The sequence below is a fragment of the Erigeron canadensis genome, chromosome 5 (assembly GCF_010389155.1).
Source record: "Erigeron canadensis isolate Cc75 chromosome 5, C_canadensis_v1, whole genome shotgun sequence".
NCBI lineage: Eukaryota > Viridiplantae > Streptophyta > Magnoliopsida > Asterales > Asteraceae > Erigeron > Erigeron canadensis.
This window is the reverse complement of record NC_057765.1, coordinates 41737380-41757333: the sequence shown is the minus strand read 5'-3', so window position 1 is coordinate 41757333 and position 19954 is coordinate 41737380. Positions and strand designations below refer to the sequence as shown.

Sequence of the window (19954 nt, the reverse complement as noted above, 5' to 3'; positions counted from 1 at the left end):
ACCGAATAAACTTTATTATTTTAAATAGGTTAACAAACACGTTCAAGATAGCCTAATTTGTAATTAGGGACAACTAATATGATGTTAACAACTTAGCATAGTTATATGATGTTACCTCACATATCTTAATTTTAGGGGAGACTTTTTAACATGTGTGAAAATTGATATAAATGTGACACTATAATGTTAATATCATATAACATTATATAAGCCAAAACACATCATTATCATATATTCATATCATATATTGGTGTACTGTTTGAATAAAAAGTTTTTTAATATGAATAAAGTAGGAAGTTTCTTTGAAAACGTATTCATAGAATCATAATATCGTAGTGATACAGTTTAATTTGTTATTTTTTTTTTAAAGTTTTTAAAAATAAAATAAGTAAGAAGTTTTTAAAACTTTGCTATACATACATTAACCACATCTTGAAACCCTCTTTCGTTCTTCATATTCGGCAGCCATGGCTGAGTTAGACATGTACATACATGTTGTCTAGAATCGTAGACAAATGTTTGTCAAACTATGGTCCGAAACCATTAATGGTTCTTACCCTACAAACATGCATTCGAAACAACAAAAGAAACCAGCGTTGTGCCAACTTTATAATTACCGTAGACTCGGTTTCTACTTCAGACTATTATAAGCTTTTAACAGCTAGAGCATTCTTTCTTTTTTGAACGAGGCTTTTATTTTAGACTCCAGCTTTTAAACAGTGAATTTTTATTATTTTAGAGTCATGCTTCCATCATTACGATGTTGTGAAATTTGTTGGGTGCATCTATTAGACACAAAAAACAACAAATTATATGCTAATGATAGCCAAGTTCTCATTTTGAGTATTTTAGATCGCCTTGACATAACTAAACCCCCAAAACTCAATGTGGTCCAGCCCTTGGGCCTTGTCAACCTTAAATAGTGTCCGAGAGCAAAAGCAATTTATATGCGTTTAGTTTCTGGCGTCTGCCAATAAACAGATCATATGAACCAAATGTGACAACTCAAATACTAGCAGAAACTCGAGGAAACAAAGTCAGATCGTTTACAGGTACCTAAAATGTCACCAGACATTTCAAACTTCTATTTCCTTTAGTCGTTGACCTATACGTATCTATCCTCCCAAAAATCGATTTGCCCAGAACTCAAACGAGCCAGTTTTGGCTTCGGAGCATTTTTCGATCTCTAGTTTTTTATATCCCCAAAAGATATACAACAAAAGAGTCGCATATGGTTCCCACAACGGCCTTAATTAGATAAATCAGTCTTCATTGTCAAAACCAATGCAAAGTAACTTGCAACTCGTTTGCACTGCAAGTTGCACTAAGCTCAACATTTGGTCATAAAAAAGGCCAAATGGGCAAAGATTGTTAAATTCACAGTTGCTGAACATGATCAGTTATTTCTTGCGGGCAAGATTGTGCATGTAGAAGCTCCAAACGAGTAAACGGTGGGGCAAATTGCAGTATGTAGTCTTTGTCTGTGATGCCAAACAGAAGATTAAAAGAGGCTGCATTACCATTCATGCAAGTACTAATGAAGAATAAAAAAATCTTACCATTTTCAACAGTTCCGTAAAGCCAACACAAAACTTCATCAGCAAACGCTAAGCAAACTCCACCCTGTAACCAATATTGAAGTAAAGAATCATATGATAAAACAGATGTTTGAGGCAGGAAAGTAATTTGAGGCTAATAAAAAAAAATGAAAAGAAAGAAAGAAAAACGCTCACCTGCCAATAATTTTTCATTTTGACCCTGTGAGTTATATCTTTGGTTCTTAATCTCTCTGTACGCACGAGGCGCCCCTTGTCATCCCTATAAGACAATATCAGGTAGAAGATGATTTTCAATGGCAATTCCACAAACTTAAAATTACACAGTCCAACCATCTCAAGCAGGAAGAGGTTGCTTATATATTTGAAAATGCATTTTTAAAGTTATCGCCAATAGTCATCCAAATCTTGCACATAGGTGCTCAAAATATATGCTGAATAAGTGAATATAAATTTTATTTTAGAAGAATGTACCTATATCCGATGACAATGTATGGGACGCCAGCAAGAAAAGACTGAATCTGCAAAATGTAACATATAAATTCAAATGTGCAAATATTAGCAAGAAAAAAAATGCCAATATCAATATTTTGTTCTCAATACACTCCATTAACAGAATAAATGGGAAAAAGAACTTGAAAAGTAGCTTAAATGGTTATGATAAAAAAAAAAAAAAAATTCACAACTTTTACCCAGGACAGAGAATACACCCGCATCAAAAAGTGGCTACTCGTTCCAATTTTCTCATTTATTGAAAAATGTAAGCCATACTTCAAAATAAATTATAACGATGACTGCTACATTTTCTATCACCGACACATGACTAGTTGGTGATTTATAATCCATTGCAATCACGAAGTCAATTTCCTGAGTATATATACATTTGGGTGCATATATACATTTGGGATTGCTTGCCCAACTCAAAATTATTAATCCATGCACAATATGTTAAAAAGACCACAAAGGTATTGGTGAAACGTATATAAGCCAGTAAAGCTAGTAGGATAATTATACCCAAAACTTAAGTAATTTCTCCTTCTCAAATCTTTCCTCTGTGCGGTAATCCAGCTGCAAAGTAAAATAAAAAAGAAAAATATAGGATCAATAATACTTACAAACTACATAAAAGAATAGAAAATACCTTTCGTTCAAAAATTTAACCTTTGAGGTGAAAAAAATCAACTTTAGCTACATAACAGATAATGGAATCTTCAAAATTTTATACAAACTTCATACGAAACAAGGAAAACTAAGCTTGAAGTTATTTAAAGTTAAAACAGATCAGAAGTGTATCATTTTTCTCTTTTCTCCTATATTGGGATATAGATAAACTAGAAAGATAATTTTCACTTACCTCACGACTTGTTTTTAACTCCACATAAAATCTCTTTCCATCATCAGTGGAATCACAGCAGTCCATTTCAGCCCCCATTAAAATACGATGTGCACCTAACTTGGTTTTAATTACAGCACAATATTCAACATTTGCATCAACATCATGTATCCCTTCTCCATCATCTCTTCTTGGATCTTCAGTAGCTAGCGTCTCGAAACAATATCCCCAATAAGACCTAAATCAAATATTATATTAGTGCCTATATACCAGTTAATAGCCATTCTTCTAGATAGTGAAAAAAAAAAAAAATTGTGCCGTTATCTTGGTCTCTTTTATCAAAGCTAACTGCAACAACTAAAATGTTTAATAGATAGATAATTGACTAGAGAGTTGAAACCTACTAAAAATCAAAATAGAGAGACGACAAAAAAAAACCCTTCAGAAAAAAGAAAAAGAAAGGAAAAAAATTTGAAAAGTACATCAGCCGATCCCGATCGCCTCTAGGCCTTTCTGGCAATTTATGTACATCAAGATACACAACACCTTTCCTTTTATGCACCCCCATTTCCCAAGGCTCGTGCCTCAAATAAGCAGTGGCCATTATCTGTAAATGAACACAAGGAAGGCAAATGTTAGATTATATAGCCATCGAAACGTATAGGATGACCCACCCAAGGGCCATGGTCCTAGTGGTATGCGTGGTGACTCATCAACCAAAAGGTTGTCGGTTCAAGTCCTATGGTGGACATTTGTGTTCATTTAGCATAGGTATGTGGAAAATTTGCCTTTCAAAAAAAAGTTTAAAAAAAAAGGGATGACCCAAGTAAACCTGTACATTTTAGAAATACAAAAGATGATTATAGTTATAGAGCCAATTTGTATATAAGCAGCTTCACACCAAATGAGATCTTCTAAAGTTAGAATAGGTAACACGCCTAAACAGATCACCGCAGTTAGTGGAAAAATATAAAATTTCACCAAAACTAGGGTCATAACTCATAAAAGCATCGAGTATCCTGAACAAATTTAATGGTTTGTCAACTTGCAATGTCACGAACCCATACGCCTTTTTAGTTTATAAACATATTTCCGATATGCATAGTAAACCTTAAAAAGATTATGTAAATGAATTGAATATAAAACTAGTACTTTATAAAATCAAAGTTTCATATAACCCATGTCTTTATTTGATATATATATCCACTACCCATCATGAAGGTACATAATTCCACAATGGGGGATCAATTGAAGAGCCATTGCACTTCTTCATATATATTTTGATGAACCAGGTATAGTAGACACTTTCAAAGGTTCGTAGAACTCTCGGTGTACCCAAAAAGTATGCTAAGGCAAGTGTGTACCTTATTGAGATTGTTTCTGTAGGTCTGTAATGCAAAAGAGAAACAAATAGCGTCAGAGTCTGAAGCACACTGTGAAGCTGATAATAGAAGAATGAAAAAAAAAAAAATCTCACCACGAAGTGCATATTCTCTAAGGGAATTCTTTTGTTCCGTATGCAAGAGAGGAGATCACCAAAACCCTGGGCGCCTAAATCTGGTGAAAATAGAACAATGACAATAAAAAGGTTAGAAAACACTAAAGGTATTACTTTGTCATAAGAGTGGATATTCAATTTTTATTACAAAGCCAGAGCGTACCTTTCTTCTCAATAAAGGTATCAAAACCTTGGCTCAAATCAGCCCCAATGTCCTCTGTAATAAGTCGCTTGAAAAGCCGCTAACATTTTAAACGAAATGTAAAGTACTTGAGATTTAATAGAAGCTTAAGGTGTTAAGTCTAAAATGATGCAACAAATGCTCACCAAACTACTATCATCAAAATATACTTCTCCACCTTCCACACGACTATAGCAAGCAAGCTCAGAAGGCTATTTGACATCATCCAAAAAAATACTAAAAGTTAAATGTCTCGGAAGACAGTATGTAAACTGGTAATAATATAAAAAATAAGCCCAATATAACATATGGAGTCTCGTACAGATTGTGTACAGGTCCGAAATTTTGGGGGATCCAACTTTTACTAAAAATTATCTTGTCTGATTCATTTATATTGTCTTATGTCGAATTATAACAACTTCAGCTTTCATCTTAGTAGTTTCAGAATTGATAGAATATTTACATCCAAAAGTATGGGAAGAATGTTGAGCCATGTAGATTATTCTGATGCTAATACATAAGAACATAGAAAAAGTGAATAGAATATAGTGTTTCAGATGAATTCACTAACATTCTAAAGGGCAAAATGGGCAAACACACAGATCCAAGCATTCATACTAGTTTACTTTTAGATGGGCTTATTAATTCGTAATTGGTCGGATTTCAGACCTTCTAAACTTAATAAATCAACCATCCGCCTCTAGAGCATGTTTTACCTCTTGAAATGCTATGCACTTCCTTGATAATGTTTCTTCACCCTTTGACAACTTGAGATCAGAAACAAAACGTTCATCATTACGAGGAGCATAGAATTTAGAACCATAATTAAAATTTCCCCTTGGAACTGGACCAGGCCGAGGAAGGATACCGGCTCCTCCTCTATCATTATGATAACGTCCACGCCCGAATCCTCCTCTGCTCGGGCTATTGTTTGAACTACGTGGCGGCGGTAGTGGTAAAACTGTAATTAAATATGATTTAAAAAGAGGAATGTGATAAAGTATATAAAGATGTATACATACGTATAATAAGGCACTTCTAGACATGATAGAAAGAAAGATGAGAACTTACATGCATAACAATATTTGGTACAGTAAAAATATTAGTCCAATTTCTATCACATCCTTTAATCACAAATGAAAAGATTCATATACATACACATTTTGATAGGTACAAGTTCCAGTGAGCAACGTAAAAATCATTATGAAAGTAGTTTGATTACTTACCATGTACAGCAATAAGGGAACCAAAAGGCAATTAGATGTAAAAGTGGTCAGCGCACAACATCAAAATTACAACTTATGTACACTTGGTACAGGTACAGGACTACTATGACAGTGTTTGGATATTTGTGGACATCATATCAGTATTGCGACTTAAAGTCACGAGAACCAGTTTTCAGAGTTTGGATTAAATATATACTGTTTCTAAATATCTCATCATTAAGGTCAACTTATTTAGTTCTCTATAATCAGTTTCATGATTATCCCAAGGCAAACAACAACCCGTTTCCAAAAGCATCTGCTTCGTTTTTTCCTCACAGAGGGTCATTTTATCTATTAAGTTCTTAAACAATCAGAGTTCCCAAAACACTCAAATGGAATGATTATTACAATTTTGAACTACAAAATCATATTCCAAACTATCCCTTCTATAACCCATTCTGCTACAGCTGATTCTATTCTAACTATTTAGTATCACATGATAACTTCCAGAAGACACATCCAAACAGCCCCTAGTTAACAGTTACCAACAGATAGACATCAAAATAAATGTGACTAACAGCATCTACAGGTACATGTCTAATGCAACCACAAGTCCATTGGGTAAATATCAAAGAAAATAGCCTACACATATCAAGTAATCTAAAATCACAAATTATCATAAATGTGATGAAAGACCATCTCCTCTAGCAATTGCCTTTCCCAATTGATGAAGAACATCACTCCCTGAGATCACAACTGTTATTCTGGTTCTCTACTAGGCTACACTAACTACTCCAAAGCATGAATGTTCAATTTTGCATTCATTGAACGCCTTCCTCTTTTCAGAATAGAAGACAATTCCACTTATGGTAATGATATCAAATATGACTACATCTCATACTCCTTGTTCCATACCCTCGACTTTCCCCTTAAATTCTTATTCACTTTCTCTGAGTGGGAATGACAATTAAATGCTAAAATACTATAACTCTTGTGCACTAAGAGCATTTACAGTTTTACACTACAAATGAAATCACAGGCAACATTTCCACTTACCATATTTTCCATTTTTCCTTGGGCAATATATCTTCCAAATACAAAACAAATAGCAAGTAAAAAGTACTTGACTCTACTCATACTTGATGAAGATTGCCTTGAAACATTATATACATGAGCACAAGGCAATGACTACAAAATCATCGTACCAGATCAAATGACATCCTAAAAAGTATACATGTAGTGGTCATAATGAGAACCCCATATAAAGCTTTACACTCAAAAGTCCATCACTAACAAAAAGAACACTGTGGCAACAAGAATACAATTCCAATAACAAGAAAAATCATTCTTTCATTGACTGCTTAAAAACTATGCTAACTCAGCACATAAACATCAATTTAACCAGGTGGGACATCTTAAAGATTAGAACTTTTTCACTTTTTATGTTTTTAAAGTGATTACTTTACATGGGTAAGTTTTAAACAGTAAATTTATTTCATCTATATATGCTACAGAAAATATCTCTGCCATCAGAATATACATATAAAGACACAAAAATTCTCAGTAGAACCAAATTGGTGGCCTTCAAATTTCAACTTTATTCACTTTACATATTCTATGGCTAAAAATATTAATGGTATTGCACATCTTAATTCTTGACAAACTATAGAACTAATTCTTTCATCAAAAAATATATAAAGACACACAAAAAATCCGCTAAAACCAAATGGGTTATCTTCAAAATCAATACTTTTTTGCCTTTTATGCTTTCAAATCGAAGACTGTACATGGGTAAGTTTCGAACAGTAAGTTTATTTCATTTATACATGCTACAAATTTAATTATTCCATTAAAATGTAGATATAGAAACAAAAAGTCTCAGTAAAACCAAACAGGGCATCTTCAAAATTTCACTTTATTCCACCTTATTAGTATTTCATCAAAACCAAATGGGTGATCATCAAAATTTCAACTTTATATTCAAAACATCTTCAGATTCAGAATAATCAAATATGTATTCATAATTCATCAATATACAGACAGACACAAACATACATATGCACATATAAAAACATAAACTTAATAATGAGAATTTTTTTACCAGGAGCATGAAAAGGGCTAAACACCTCAAATACTATCATCATATCATATTTACATTTAAAAAATCAAATCTTTATTCCACAATCCACACACACATACATACATAAACATATACATATAAAAACATAAAATTTATATAAAAGTAAGAGACTTTGTTTACCAGGAACAGGAAAAGGGCTAAAAACTTGAGTATTAACATACTCTTCATTATCAGACCCAAATAAATCTTTATCTTCTTCAACAACATTATAATTATAATCATCTCCATAACCACCAACTTCTTGATTAACATTATTATTATTATTATTGTTGTTATAATAACTTGACCTTACTTCACCATCATCATCATCATCCACCTCATCACAACCGGCGCCGGAGCTGCCACTAGCACTACCACCACCACTACTACTCCGATTAGAAGAAGACCCAGATGACCCAGATGAAGAAGATGATGCTGCTGATGAAGATGATGATGAAGATTGTTGGCTGGTTTGTGTTGTTTCTTCGTTTTCGTTTTCTATTTCTAAATCACCAAATAAGTCTTCTTGCTCTGAGTAATCCATCAATTTTATTCCAAGATTCTTACTCTTTTTTTTTACAAAAAATAAAAACTTTTTTGTAAAGATTTGTGCTTATGTGTGTTTATATGTGTGTGTTTTGTGTATGTTTTCTATTCTTTTTTTTTCTTCTTGGGTTTTGATGCAAGAAAGAAAGGGGAAAAGGAAAGAAAGAAATATAGATGTAACAAAATTTGGGTGTGATTTTGTGAATTAGAAAGGGAGAAACTTTGTTTTGTCACGTGTTTTGCACATGTTTTGTACTGGGCCTACATTACGGCCCAATATTAAATATGGGTTATCAAAATTGATACCTACATAATCGAAAGTTTTGTGCATCAAGCCATATGTTCTACATAATCGGTGTTCTCGTGTTTGTTAAGTTTTCAGCCAAATAATAAAAAAAAAAAAAAGAGGTAATGGAGGGAATCTAGCCCTGGTATCATAATTAGATATTCATCAACTCACCCCGTATGAGTCATATGATACCGGTACAATACCTCCATCATAATCTCCATATGATCTGAGCACCCCGAATGATCAAACTTGAAACCTTGAGGTCATCAAGTGTTTTCATTACCATTTAACTAACTCCTTGTTGGCTAAATAATCAATGCATATACTGTACATATATCCAAATGAACATATTACCATCGTTTGTTTACGTTTCATCAAACAAATGAAAAAACACAAGATTAAACGGTCGAATATTTTTTTATTGTCTAAAGGACAAGTTTTTATGCTTGTTTATTTAAAGAGTATGACAATGCGAACAATAAAAATATAAACAAACATACATACATACATAGACATGAAATGTTTGAAATAGGTGATCAAGTTTGAATCCAAAATCTTGTACTATTTGTAATTTGTTGTAAAAAGGCTTCCATCAATTACCAATTGAGATACTTACCAATTTACCGTTGACAATGTGAAATATTTATGTGTGTTTGTTCACCAATCACCATGCTACCCTACTAGAAAATAAATGAGCAAGCACACAACTACACAAGCAAACGCCCATGAACAGTTAAAATGTTTAGTAACGTATATGGATGGAGGAGATCAGTGTTTATGTTTATTCATTTTGAAAAAACAGACATAAAATATTGTTTGTATGAATATGATTATATGAATGTGTTACAAAACAAACATATATGCACAAACAAACTTCTTTATTTAATTATCTAATGATTCATGGACTACATTTATTCTACGTTTTACTTGTTTACCGCATTGTTACTAATACCTAGACTAGTTACATGTTGATAAATTTTATTAGGTTTTATTTGTAATATATATATCATTTCACTCTAGCTAGCTCCCCCATATAGCCAAAACAATCATATTTGCAAATTTTTTTTAAATAATAAAAAGAACATGCCATATATATCTTATCTAGAAAGTGAAAGAATTTTCCAAGAAGGCACTTTAAATTGAAAGCTTCAATAATATTATGTGATGGTTAAAGATGACACGAAAAAGAATTGAATGGAGCTAGGGGTTAGGTAATTATGGATTTATATGTAGTGGTTGATATAGAATTATGAAACCTATATATATTTGTAAAAGAATCTATGCTTCACCAAAATTAGTAGGAACCACAAATCAAAGTAAAAAGAAAGAAAGATGGGTTTAAGATTTGCCATTCCACCAATTCTAAACATTCTCTTCAACCTTCATCTCATGCCATCACTCGATGACTCTCCATCATTATTCGTCTCTGGTTATATCGTTCTTGTCGTCGTCACCGTGTTCTTGATCACCTTCGGTCCATCTGTCTCCATATCCATTGATCATCCTGCTAGTCGTCCCACCACACTTGGCAACTTCTTTACGTCCTTCATGCTAGCATTATCCACCATTGCCGCCTTTCGTTGTGCACCATCCCTGGTGTACTTATATCGTTTCTTCCACTATCACCATCTTTACCTCTCCTCGATATCGCCAAACTTGTTTATGCTTGCATAAACATGCCTTTACTACCGGCAGCACCATTGATCACTGCTATCAACCAGAAGGCTTAGCTAATTATGAAGATAGTGAAAATGAGAGTGACTTAGATGAAGAGTATGTACATATAATGTTTGGACATGCCTAGCTAGCTCCAAACTTGTTACACATGATCGTTTCGATTTTGTACATATAAACCACTTCGATTGAGTAAATAAATTAAGTTAATTTAATTTTTTTTTTTTCAACAACAGTGAATCCAATTGGACAGTATGCGGAGGTCGAACCACGTATGCCTGGGACGAAACTCGGGACTCTCGAACCCCCCTAAAAATCTACCCCTGTTAATGTAGGAAGTATGATACGAACCTGGTGGATTCGTTCAAGGTCTAAAACCTTACCAATGAGTTATCAACTCATTGTAAAATAAATAAATTAAATAAATTAAGTTTCGTTTTTGTTTGATTATGGTGTAACCTAGTTTGTAAATTAGTAATAACATTTATAGCTTACTTTGTCACTTTTCTTTACACATGCATCTATACATGCACACAAAGAAAACAACTCTTTCTTTCTGTCGCTTAATTCAATAAAACAACTGATCGAGACAAATAAGCTTTAGTTTAAAATTATGTCACATGTAGTTTGTAATTGTTGGTGGATGATGATGTTGGAACCACGTTAGTGTAACCGTCATTGATCATGTATCATTCCTGATATGATAATTGACGATAACTGAAATTCCTATGTCTAAATAAATATATGATGGGAGTATTTACTCTTAAAGACGTAGTATAGGGTTTCCCATTAGGTGATTGTAACTAAGAGGACTAATGATACACACATTAAACACCAGAAGGGTTGAATGTGTAAATACTAAAGGGTTGAATGTGTAATTACTCTCGTTATAAATAGAAGGTAATTAACCCTAAGTTAAAGTTAATCACACACACATAATCCCACAAAAATTCATGTGTTTACTTCTCTCTAATTCGTGCATCATGTTCTAGCCGAATTCATCATCCCATTATTACTCAATCACCTTGTTATGGGAACCCGAAATCAATAGCAATTATGCTTTAATGTTCTTACAGGTTCCACAGGACGATTAGGAATATTTTATCACTCGAATTGAATCATGTTTATTCCAACAGATGAGTCCATACATATATATGTATATATACATTACTAATTGAGATAGTACGTGTCTCTCCACAAGTATGACTTTTAAGTGACCTTATGAACTCATCCCATCGCATGTCTAGCTACCTATCGTCATACTCACTATTCTTTTTAAGGTTGTTAATTGGCAACGTTAGCTTACATAATCTTTTTTTTGCCTATAAACCACGTACACAGTTTAAAATTGTGTGTATAATATTACAAAAATTGTTTGTGGTGGTGCTTAATTAGAAGTGTGCAAGTTCTTTTCAAGCTTACAAGTATTAGAAAAGTAACGGGAACATAGTAACAAAAAAACGAATGCTTTCTATAATTTGTTTTATGATTCTGAAATATGCCTAACAAGATTACAACACATGACAATGTTCTAAAAATAGGTTTAAATTACTGATATAACCGGTTGAACCACAATCTAATTTGACGGTTTATTTACTTAATCATAGTGGCTTTTTATCTTGTGTTTAATATTTATTCACAGGTAAATAAGGAGTTTGTATTTACATCTGAAATTTATAGTTATAAAGGTTTATATAGTAGTATATACGTAAATTTGCATTACTGCAAAATACATGTAAAATTAATGTTTTATTCAAATGCTTTATCATTATTTTGTCTTATAAACTCTTATATAAAACTATTGCCCGATATAGAGAAAAAACAGAGAGAGCTCGCGCATTATATTCACATGTTTTAAAAGCTATAGTTTCCGAGCTTGCTCATGATATATCTGGCCAACTCATTTTACAGAACATGGCTACTTGACATAGATATAGGTAGATATAAAATCAACGGAATTTTAACAAAAAGAAGAAAATAATATTGCTCTATGAAATCCCCGATGGATGTTTCTCCTCACGAAAGCCAAACCAAAACCAGGCTAACATAAGAAGGCACAACTCACAAACCTAGTCAATCTTCAAAACATGAATTGATCTAAAAGCAAAGATTAGTCGACAACACTGCTTCACAATCCAATACAAATTCTCATGTAGCAATCTCTTCCACTTCAGAATTGAACACAAAACTTGGAAAGGTGGTTGTAATATCCCTGCATTTCACATTCGTAAGATATTGTTCCCTAACAATTAGTGTGTTACAAGAATAACGCTATTCAATAGTATGATCTACCTTAGATACGGGAGAGTCATTATCTTGAGCAATGATGGGTTCTGGGTGACAAAATTATGCCACTCTGACTTGTCTATCTTTCCATCCCGGTCTACATCCGCTTCCGAAAACGTCTATTTAAACAAAAATAGAATTACAAATTACACTTTGATTAAATATCGAGTATTTTGTCAATCATGTACCTACAGTTTAACGTAACTTTCTGATCACCCTAAGTTGGCAGAGAAAAGTTTAAAATGGTCAATTTGCATTCTTTGTTGGCCAGATAGTGACATGAGATACGGTAGCTCAAATAAGTTGATTCATGGTAGTGGCAGAAAATTATTTTTAACGGTAGTACATTGACTGAAACAATAGCTTTTTAACTTTTCTTTCTTTACTTGGTTTTGAATGTATGCTATACTAAACATGTTTAACGTCTTTTCAAAATGTCACAACAAACAGAAATAAACTCACCTTATCAAGTATTATCTCAATGGTATCATCAGCCAACTTCAGCTCAGACTCACATAAAAGTGCAATCAACATTTGCTTAACCTATATAATGTATACATAGTGAAGATGTTAAGATAGCTAATTGCAGACATGCGATTTTAGCTGTATATTTAGGGATTCTTGTACTATAATATAAAGCAGTAATCAAAAAGTTCCGAAGAAGGAAAAATGTACAATTTTCATCAGACAAGTCAAGTCACACAAGACATATATCATAATGTTTGGACATTAACATGCTCAACCATGCAACATGAAACAAGCAGAAAACATACCTCCTGGCGCTCTATGAATCCTGTTCCGTCCATATCATAAAGCTTAAAACAAACTGAAACAGGAACAATGAATATTATTAGATCATCCATAGCCAATTAGAAATAACAATTTCGGCCATCAAGATCAACTTACAACTAATCTTGTCTTCTTGAGGAGCATTAGGATGAAAAACATTAAGCGCTCTTACAAAATCACCAAAATCAATAACCCCCTTTTGCTTAACATCAAAAAGATCAAATATCTGCACATGGAACTTTAACGCTTTAGGAAAAAGTATAACAGAACTACAAATATGGAAATGTATAACAGAAATGCAAATATGGAAATGTATAACAGAATTACAAATATGGAAACGTGGGTTCACATCTGGTATGCAAGCATGTGATGTTCCATATCCATATAAATACGTACAAGACTATATAAATTATCAAGAAAATTGCATTTGGTGGGATAAATTAACAAAACAGGAAATCTGACAGAGTACATCTATTCATTCCCATCTTCCACCTCTAATGCTGTTTTCAGCACCTAAAATGCTTAACAACATTAGATGCTCCTTTCAAGAAAATAAAAAATTGTTTCTCAGATTTAATGCGATAATTTTGTGCCAGAAGAAGAGTACGCGGAAAAGGTGAGGTATTTTAATTCATCATCACTAACCAACCAAAAAATAATAGCTGGAAAAGGTATGGCGCTTAACATATCAACATTCCGTACCAAAAAATGGCTAGAAAAGGTAAGGCCTTTTACTTATGTATCATTTTCATTTTATTAGATTGATTTAAATGGTTATAGAAACAAGGATGTGTCTATGGGTCATTCTATTTGCTGGGGGGAAAATGGACATTAAACCCACAAAGTGAACAATATATGAATGTTATTAACGAATGAAAGCCACAACTATGTTAAGAAAAAGTCCCGAACCGCATTAAAGGTTGTGATTTAAAAAGAGGAAATAAGATCTGCATATTCTTCTGAGTTTGTACTGAATCTAAGTGATGAGTATGGAGAACTTTCATATTGGTACATAAAAATATTCAAAATTAGAATTTATTTAACTGCATATTAGAAGTTTTAAGTTAGTAATAATAGTATTTTATAAAAGAATAAATATGGCTAATACAAAATGATGCACATTCTAATCATTTATTGAGGTGTGTTATTAAATTCAGACCAAGAATATATTCTTTTCATGATTATGTTACTTTTTTCCAATATTAGATAAATGTGCCGTCCAATTGCATTATGATTACAGAACTAGAAGCATGATTGTACATATTTAAAGTTGTACCATATACTATATAAGTATTTGTTTGCATCCATGACCGATGCAATTTGATTACACCCAATCTATTAGATCCCTGGCCATAAACTAAATAAATATTTGTGTGCATATTCACTTTTTCCACTTTTTTTAATAGGGCTTTTACTCATATGCTAAACAGGGTAAAATCCCTTTAATCCACTTTTACCGTAACAAACAAGCAAGGCCTGGATCAAGTGGTTAACACCCTTTCTTCTAGAGACAAAGGTAAGCATTCGATCCTTGCTCCTTGCAAGGCCGGAGGTCATTTCTACCTTAGGTACAACCTCGAAGCACCCTCTCTACCTAAGGTAATGGTAAGGCTGTCTACATCTCAACCTCCCTCATGCACCGTTGTAGAGGATATTAGAACCCATAACCCGTGTAAGACAGTATTGGGTGTTACTTAAATTTTTTACCCTAACACGAGTTCTTACCTAATTAAGGTTAATCAATTATATACTACATATTGCCGTTCAAAAAAACTAAAATAAAAAATTATATACTACATATTTAAGTACAATGAAAATAAATTGATGGAGAATAATACCCTATTTGCAAAGAGGTTCTCTTTCTTTCTGTTCTTGAACAAAGCTAATTGGAATTCTTCCTGTTGAGATAAATATATCAGAACTGGACCTCATTAAAACATACGTTGCAACAGACGAGTTGACACATAGTTTGGCAGATATCTATTATACCCTATACCAAAAATGGAATTTGGGAATCTTGGGCCCAAATCAATAGTATCATTGTATTTTCAACGAGGAAGCAGGACCAATAGATTTTTTAAGATGAAAATATTCTGAAAGAGAAACTTTGCAACTTTCTTGGGACAAAACTACAAAAGTACTATTGAAATTCCCGACTACCTAGATAATGAGCCCATATGTTTTACTGAATGAGAAAAAAAATAATAATGGACACGTGAAATACCTTATTAATTAATCCATCATCGATCACAGAACTGCTTATGCTCTTGAATAGCTCAAATAGAGCTTCAACTTCACTAACACTAACTGGAGAGACACAGGATAATTACAAAAGCTAACATAAGCCACATGCATGAATCATGATTGCATACGATATTGCAACAAGCCAACAAGGATAACATGATTGATTAAAATATGACCAACTTACACGCCGTTTGAGATGCAAGAATGATCGGATTTTCGTGCCCAGGAACCGGTTTTCTTACGGTCGATTGAAAGCAGCCCATTTAAACCACGAAGGGCGTTACAGGACTAGAAGCACTGCAACGTTACTTATCAGAACCATCATAACTTTAACTGCCACATTAGTAAACCGAAGACTAATCACTTAACCAATGACCAATCATTACAAAAACAACAAAAAGCTACCAGTCAAACCTAAAATCGAGGAATTAACAAAGAGATATATCAGAGTATCCATGTAACACCCCCCCATAACTTTCCAACCAAAAAGTACACCCACTATGCAAGCAAGCACATGAATTAGCTTTCCAATTAACAAGTTGTTGTAAAAAAGGATCTTTGATTGTAAATATCCTACCGCCTAGGAAAGATTCTGGTGTTGCCACGTATCTAATGCGCCATTTTTTACACTTCCGTGCACCAATTGTTTCTTCTAAAACCGATTCATCAACATTTTATTTTCATGCGTCTAACACCGGAATCCCTCCTCCCATTTTATTTAACCGAAAAAAAATTCCCTCATTCCCAAAATAAAAAATATAATATACTGTATGTACTTTTGTAACATGTTTTCACCTGGAAGCAAATAAAAATAAACTAACATAACACTTTTTTAAAAACAGTTAAAATCTTTCAAAAAGATATATATATTTAGCAGCTTTTTTTTTTTTTTTAATGGTTTTTTTTATGGAATATATTCAGCAGCTTATGTACTTTTTATATATTACAAGATAACAAAATCCCTAGATCCAAAAACAGAATATATACAACATATGACACATACAAGCATAAATCACTAAATTTCAATAATCAATATATATACTCATTATAATCATACTAACGCTGGAATTAACTATATACCGGAAAATCTTGAAGACCCGACCCGACCCGATTGATGCAGAATCCGAAAGTTGCAAACTTGGGGCGAAAAAGTAGGCGTAAAGTGTGTGTTTGGTTTGTTATAGATATTTTAGGCTTTGATTGAACAATTTTGAGGGTTTTTCGAAGTTTTTGTCTGATTACACTACTAAAAACACACAGTTAAGGGAGGTGCGGTGAGAAAATATTTTTTAGAATGTATTTATACGAGATAAAAAGTGATGGTCATGTGTGTAGCACGTGACTGGAAAAGTTGTATGTATAGATGTAGGCAATATACACCTCTCTGTTTACTTTTTTGGAACAAAAGAGAATATACCTTTGATTATTTTTGACGTAAATATTGTCAAAGGAAAACATGACTACATCTACTTCTTCTCTAGTTCCCTTTTTTTGTTTTGTAATCTTATCTTATTATTATGTGTTTTTTAAGGAAAAGATCTTTTCTAATAATTGTATAAGATTATTTTCTTTTTAATGAAAAGATCTTTTTTTATAATGGTTGATATAAACATGTTACGAAAAATTATGTTAGAAATAAGGTTACCTATAAATGCAAGGTAGTTGGTCGGTGTGATAAAATTAGTCGAACACCACACTATGGATGCTTTTCGATCTACAATAAGTATCAATTTACGTGACCGTTACGTCTTGGTGACCGGTCTATGATAACTCGTGTTCGAGATAAATTGTTATCTATGCGTATCTTCACCGACTTGCATTCTTGAACTCTCGTCCCATGATGACGTTTAAATGGTCATGGCAAAAACAAGTTTTTATATTTGTTATTCGAAGAAAGAATAAACCATGACCTTTCTTTGATAAAAATAAAATAAAATATATGTCAAGCCGTCAAGGACTCTAGGTTAATTATTAGATAATGTTAATCATTTGATAAAATAGTACACAAGTTGCATCCATTTATTTTTATACTGAGAGATGATTTATTTGGCATGTTATCCATATCTTAAATAACAATAAAATATAGAAACCGTTGATAGTTTTTAAGATCATAAGCTTTTTTTATTGTTTGTTTGTTTTTGATCAATAAAAAGACATTTACATTATAAAAATAAAAAAATGGATTATTATTATTTTATATAATATATTATCTACAGTTGACAAGTCATTTATTAAAGGTTATTCTTTTTTGACCTTTGAATTTTCATATTCGTATTAGAACTTGCTTGAAGAAGGAAGAACATATGCTTTTTAAGAAATTCTAGAAATAATGTCAAACTGTCTAAACAATAATAAAACTTTTATAATATATTAGCATGGCTTTTATAGCGTGTAACCATGTAGTATCATACTAGCATGTAGATTATCAATATTTAGATGACTTCATATGTGAAAATAGTAAATAGTTTTTTAAAAAATTGCCAAGTTTATAACTTTGTCTATGTATATAACTCACCAAAATATAGATTAAAAAGTAGTAGATAAAAGCTTAAAATCAAATAAAACCAATATTGTAAATGCTAACTTATTGTATAACTAGACTAGATTATGTTGAACTTTACTTTGTTGAGAACCTAGTTTATTAAAAGAAAAAGTGGTACGCGTAGAGAAGCAAGATCGTACTATTAAAAAAAAATGGTACGCGTAGAAAAACATCTCATAAATCATAACTACTAATGTCATATACATGGTTGAAACATCCATTAACTTTTTAATCACTAATTTATCTAATTATTAATAACTTTAACCTTATTACCACTGATAATTTTAACTTTATAAATAAAATAAATCGCGTAGAGAAGCAAGATCATGTCTATCATTCATCGTTGTTGTCTACCAGAAAATATTTGGTCCCTTTGCACTTGAAATGGTGGGGTAGTGAATATTAATTAAACCATTTAGGATTTGGCTTATTAGCAAAATACATAATTGAAATAACTCTTTGTTTTGGGGAACACCTATATGTTCATTCAAGAATCTCATGAAAAAGTAAAATTGAGTTGCTTGAGACCCTCACACGTGTTTGAATGATAATTTCATAGACCACTCATTCTATGAATCTTTCATAATTTGTGATCAAGATAGGTTAACAAGTCTTATTCTTCATTTCTTTGTATCGAACACTTGATGCACATGCATTGTCTTTAATTTGACCATTTTGAAATGGGACAATTCAATGTTGCATCACTAGGATATAGGGTATCAAATTGGAGGTATTCAATTAGTTTAGTCAGTGATTAGTGATAATGTTATATATTAATCTAGGTTGTAATCGATTTAGCCTATAAGCATAATCATAATCATGTTAACAGGCAAATGCATATATGTCACATTATCTATAGTTGTATTTTATGTTGTAAAAAGAATAACGCTTATGCTGAAAGTTATACGAGGAAATGGCTTAAAAAACATTTAATGACTAAATTATACAATCAGTCCTTTATTTTTTTAAAAATATATCGATTAATATTTTACATCAATTACTTTTATATCAATTACCTATACCGCTCGAAGCCGTATTCACTACCAAGAGTCACCCCCACCACCACACCGTCGCTGTCATGACCACTGCTGCATCGCGCGGATACCGTGCTAGTATCACATAATCAAGTTAACATGCAATAGACGGTAGTTGGAGTTGGCGTTTTTTTTTCCGTTTAAAATCAATCATATTTTTTTAACACATCCCTTGTAAGATAAGCCAAATGATATATATAGTCAACAATTGTGTTTATATGTGATAGAATGTGTATATATAAAAGTAAGTTAGGATGGGCAAATGTGTATATAGAATGTGTATATAGCCAAATGATAGGATAGAATGTGTATATAGCCAAAGTAAGTTAGGATGGGCAATGTGTATAGAATGTGTTTATATGTTAGACTATATATATCAATTATCTATACCGCTTGAAGCCGTAAAAAGATAGGATGGGCAGTTGGTGAGTTGGTCAGATCTAATATGGATCGTGCATAGACGGTAGTTGGAGTCGGCGGTACTTTGCCTACTACGTTAGCAATAGTATTAGTCTTGAAAAAAGGAGATCGGAAGATTCGGAAATATGCATCTACTAGTGTTTAACAAAAGAATGGTTTTAAAATATTGGATTTTATGTTAAATAAAGAACGTATTTATGCAAAGTGGTTTGTCGGATGATGCTTTACAAAACAAAAG

General features: G+C 32.5%; 2 protein-coding genes across 3 annotated transcripts; both read right to left on the bottom strand.

Annotated features, from left to right (window-relative positions):
- Positions 1-987: 987 nt before the first annotated feature.
- Positions 988-8576, bottom strand: LOC122602342 (NAD-capped RNA hydrolase DXO1). Its single transcript, XM_043775039.1, has 13 exons — positions 8034-8576; positions 5285-5529; positions 4715-4780; positions 4551-4629; positions 4367-4446; positions 4254-4277; positions 3372-3496; positions 2911-3127; positions 2571-2624; positions 2031-2077; positions 1734-1818; positions 1560-1623; positions 988-1481 (listed from the first exon to the last, which is right to left on the bottom strand). Exons 1-13 carry the CDS (start codon positions 8434-8436, stop codon positions 1378-1380), a joined length of 1593 nt encoding a protein of 530 aa, XP_043630974.1. The 5' UTR covers positions 8437-8576; the 3' UTR covers positions 988-1377.
- A 3636-nt stretch (positions 8577-12212) lies between these two features.
- LOC122598871 (calcineurin B-like protein 9) lies at positions 12213-17009 on the bottom strand. 2 transcript variants are annotated; one of them, XM_043771351.1, is made up of 9 exons: positions 16801-17009; positions 15905-16053; positions 15701-15783; positions 15315-15374; positions 13594-13702; positions 13461-13513; positions 13150-13230; positions 12694-12806; positions 12213-12613 (listed from the first exon to the last, which is right to left on the bottom strand). In XM_043771351.1, exons 2-9 carry the CDS (start codon positions 15981-15983, stop codon positions 12550-12552), a joined length of 642 nt encoding a protein of 213 aa, XP_043627286.1. In that variant the 5' UTR covers positions 15984-16053; positions 16801-17009; the 3' UTR covers positions 12213-12549. The 2 variants fall into 2 exon arrangements, with proteins under 2 accessions (XP_043627286.1, XP_043627287.1); XM_043771352.1 differs by having other exon boundaries at positions 15905-16017.
- Positions 17010-19954: the final 2945 nt, after the last annotated feature.

Bases quoted from the DNA above. Each gene is read 5' to 3' on its own strand.
- LOC122602342 (XM_043775039.1), bottom strand. From the start codon at position 8,436: ATGGATTACTCAGAGCAAGAAGACTTATTTGGTGATTTAGAAATAGAA. The intron at 5,530-8,033 runs GTAAACAAAGTC...ATTTAATTACAG, and splicing joins TAGCCCTTTTCCTGTTCCTG to TTTTACCACTACCGCCGCCA. The intron at 3,128-3,371 runs GTACTTTTCAAA...TATTTGATTTAG, and splicing joins GGCGATCGGGATCGGCTGAT to GTCTTATTGGGGATATTGTT.
- LOC122598871 (XM_043771351.1), bottom strand. From the start codon at position 15,983: ATGGGCTGCTTTCAATCGACCGTAAGAAAACCGGTTCCTGGGCACGAA. The intron at 15,784-15,904 runs GTAAGTTGGTCA...GTGTCTCTCCAG, and splicing joins TCTTGCATCTCAAACGGCGT to TTAGTGTTAGTGAAGTTGAA. The intron at 13,231-13,460 runs GTATGTTTTCTG...TACATTATATAG, and splicing joins GATTCATAGAGCGCCAGGAG to GTTAAGCAAATGTTGATTGC.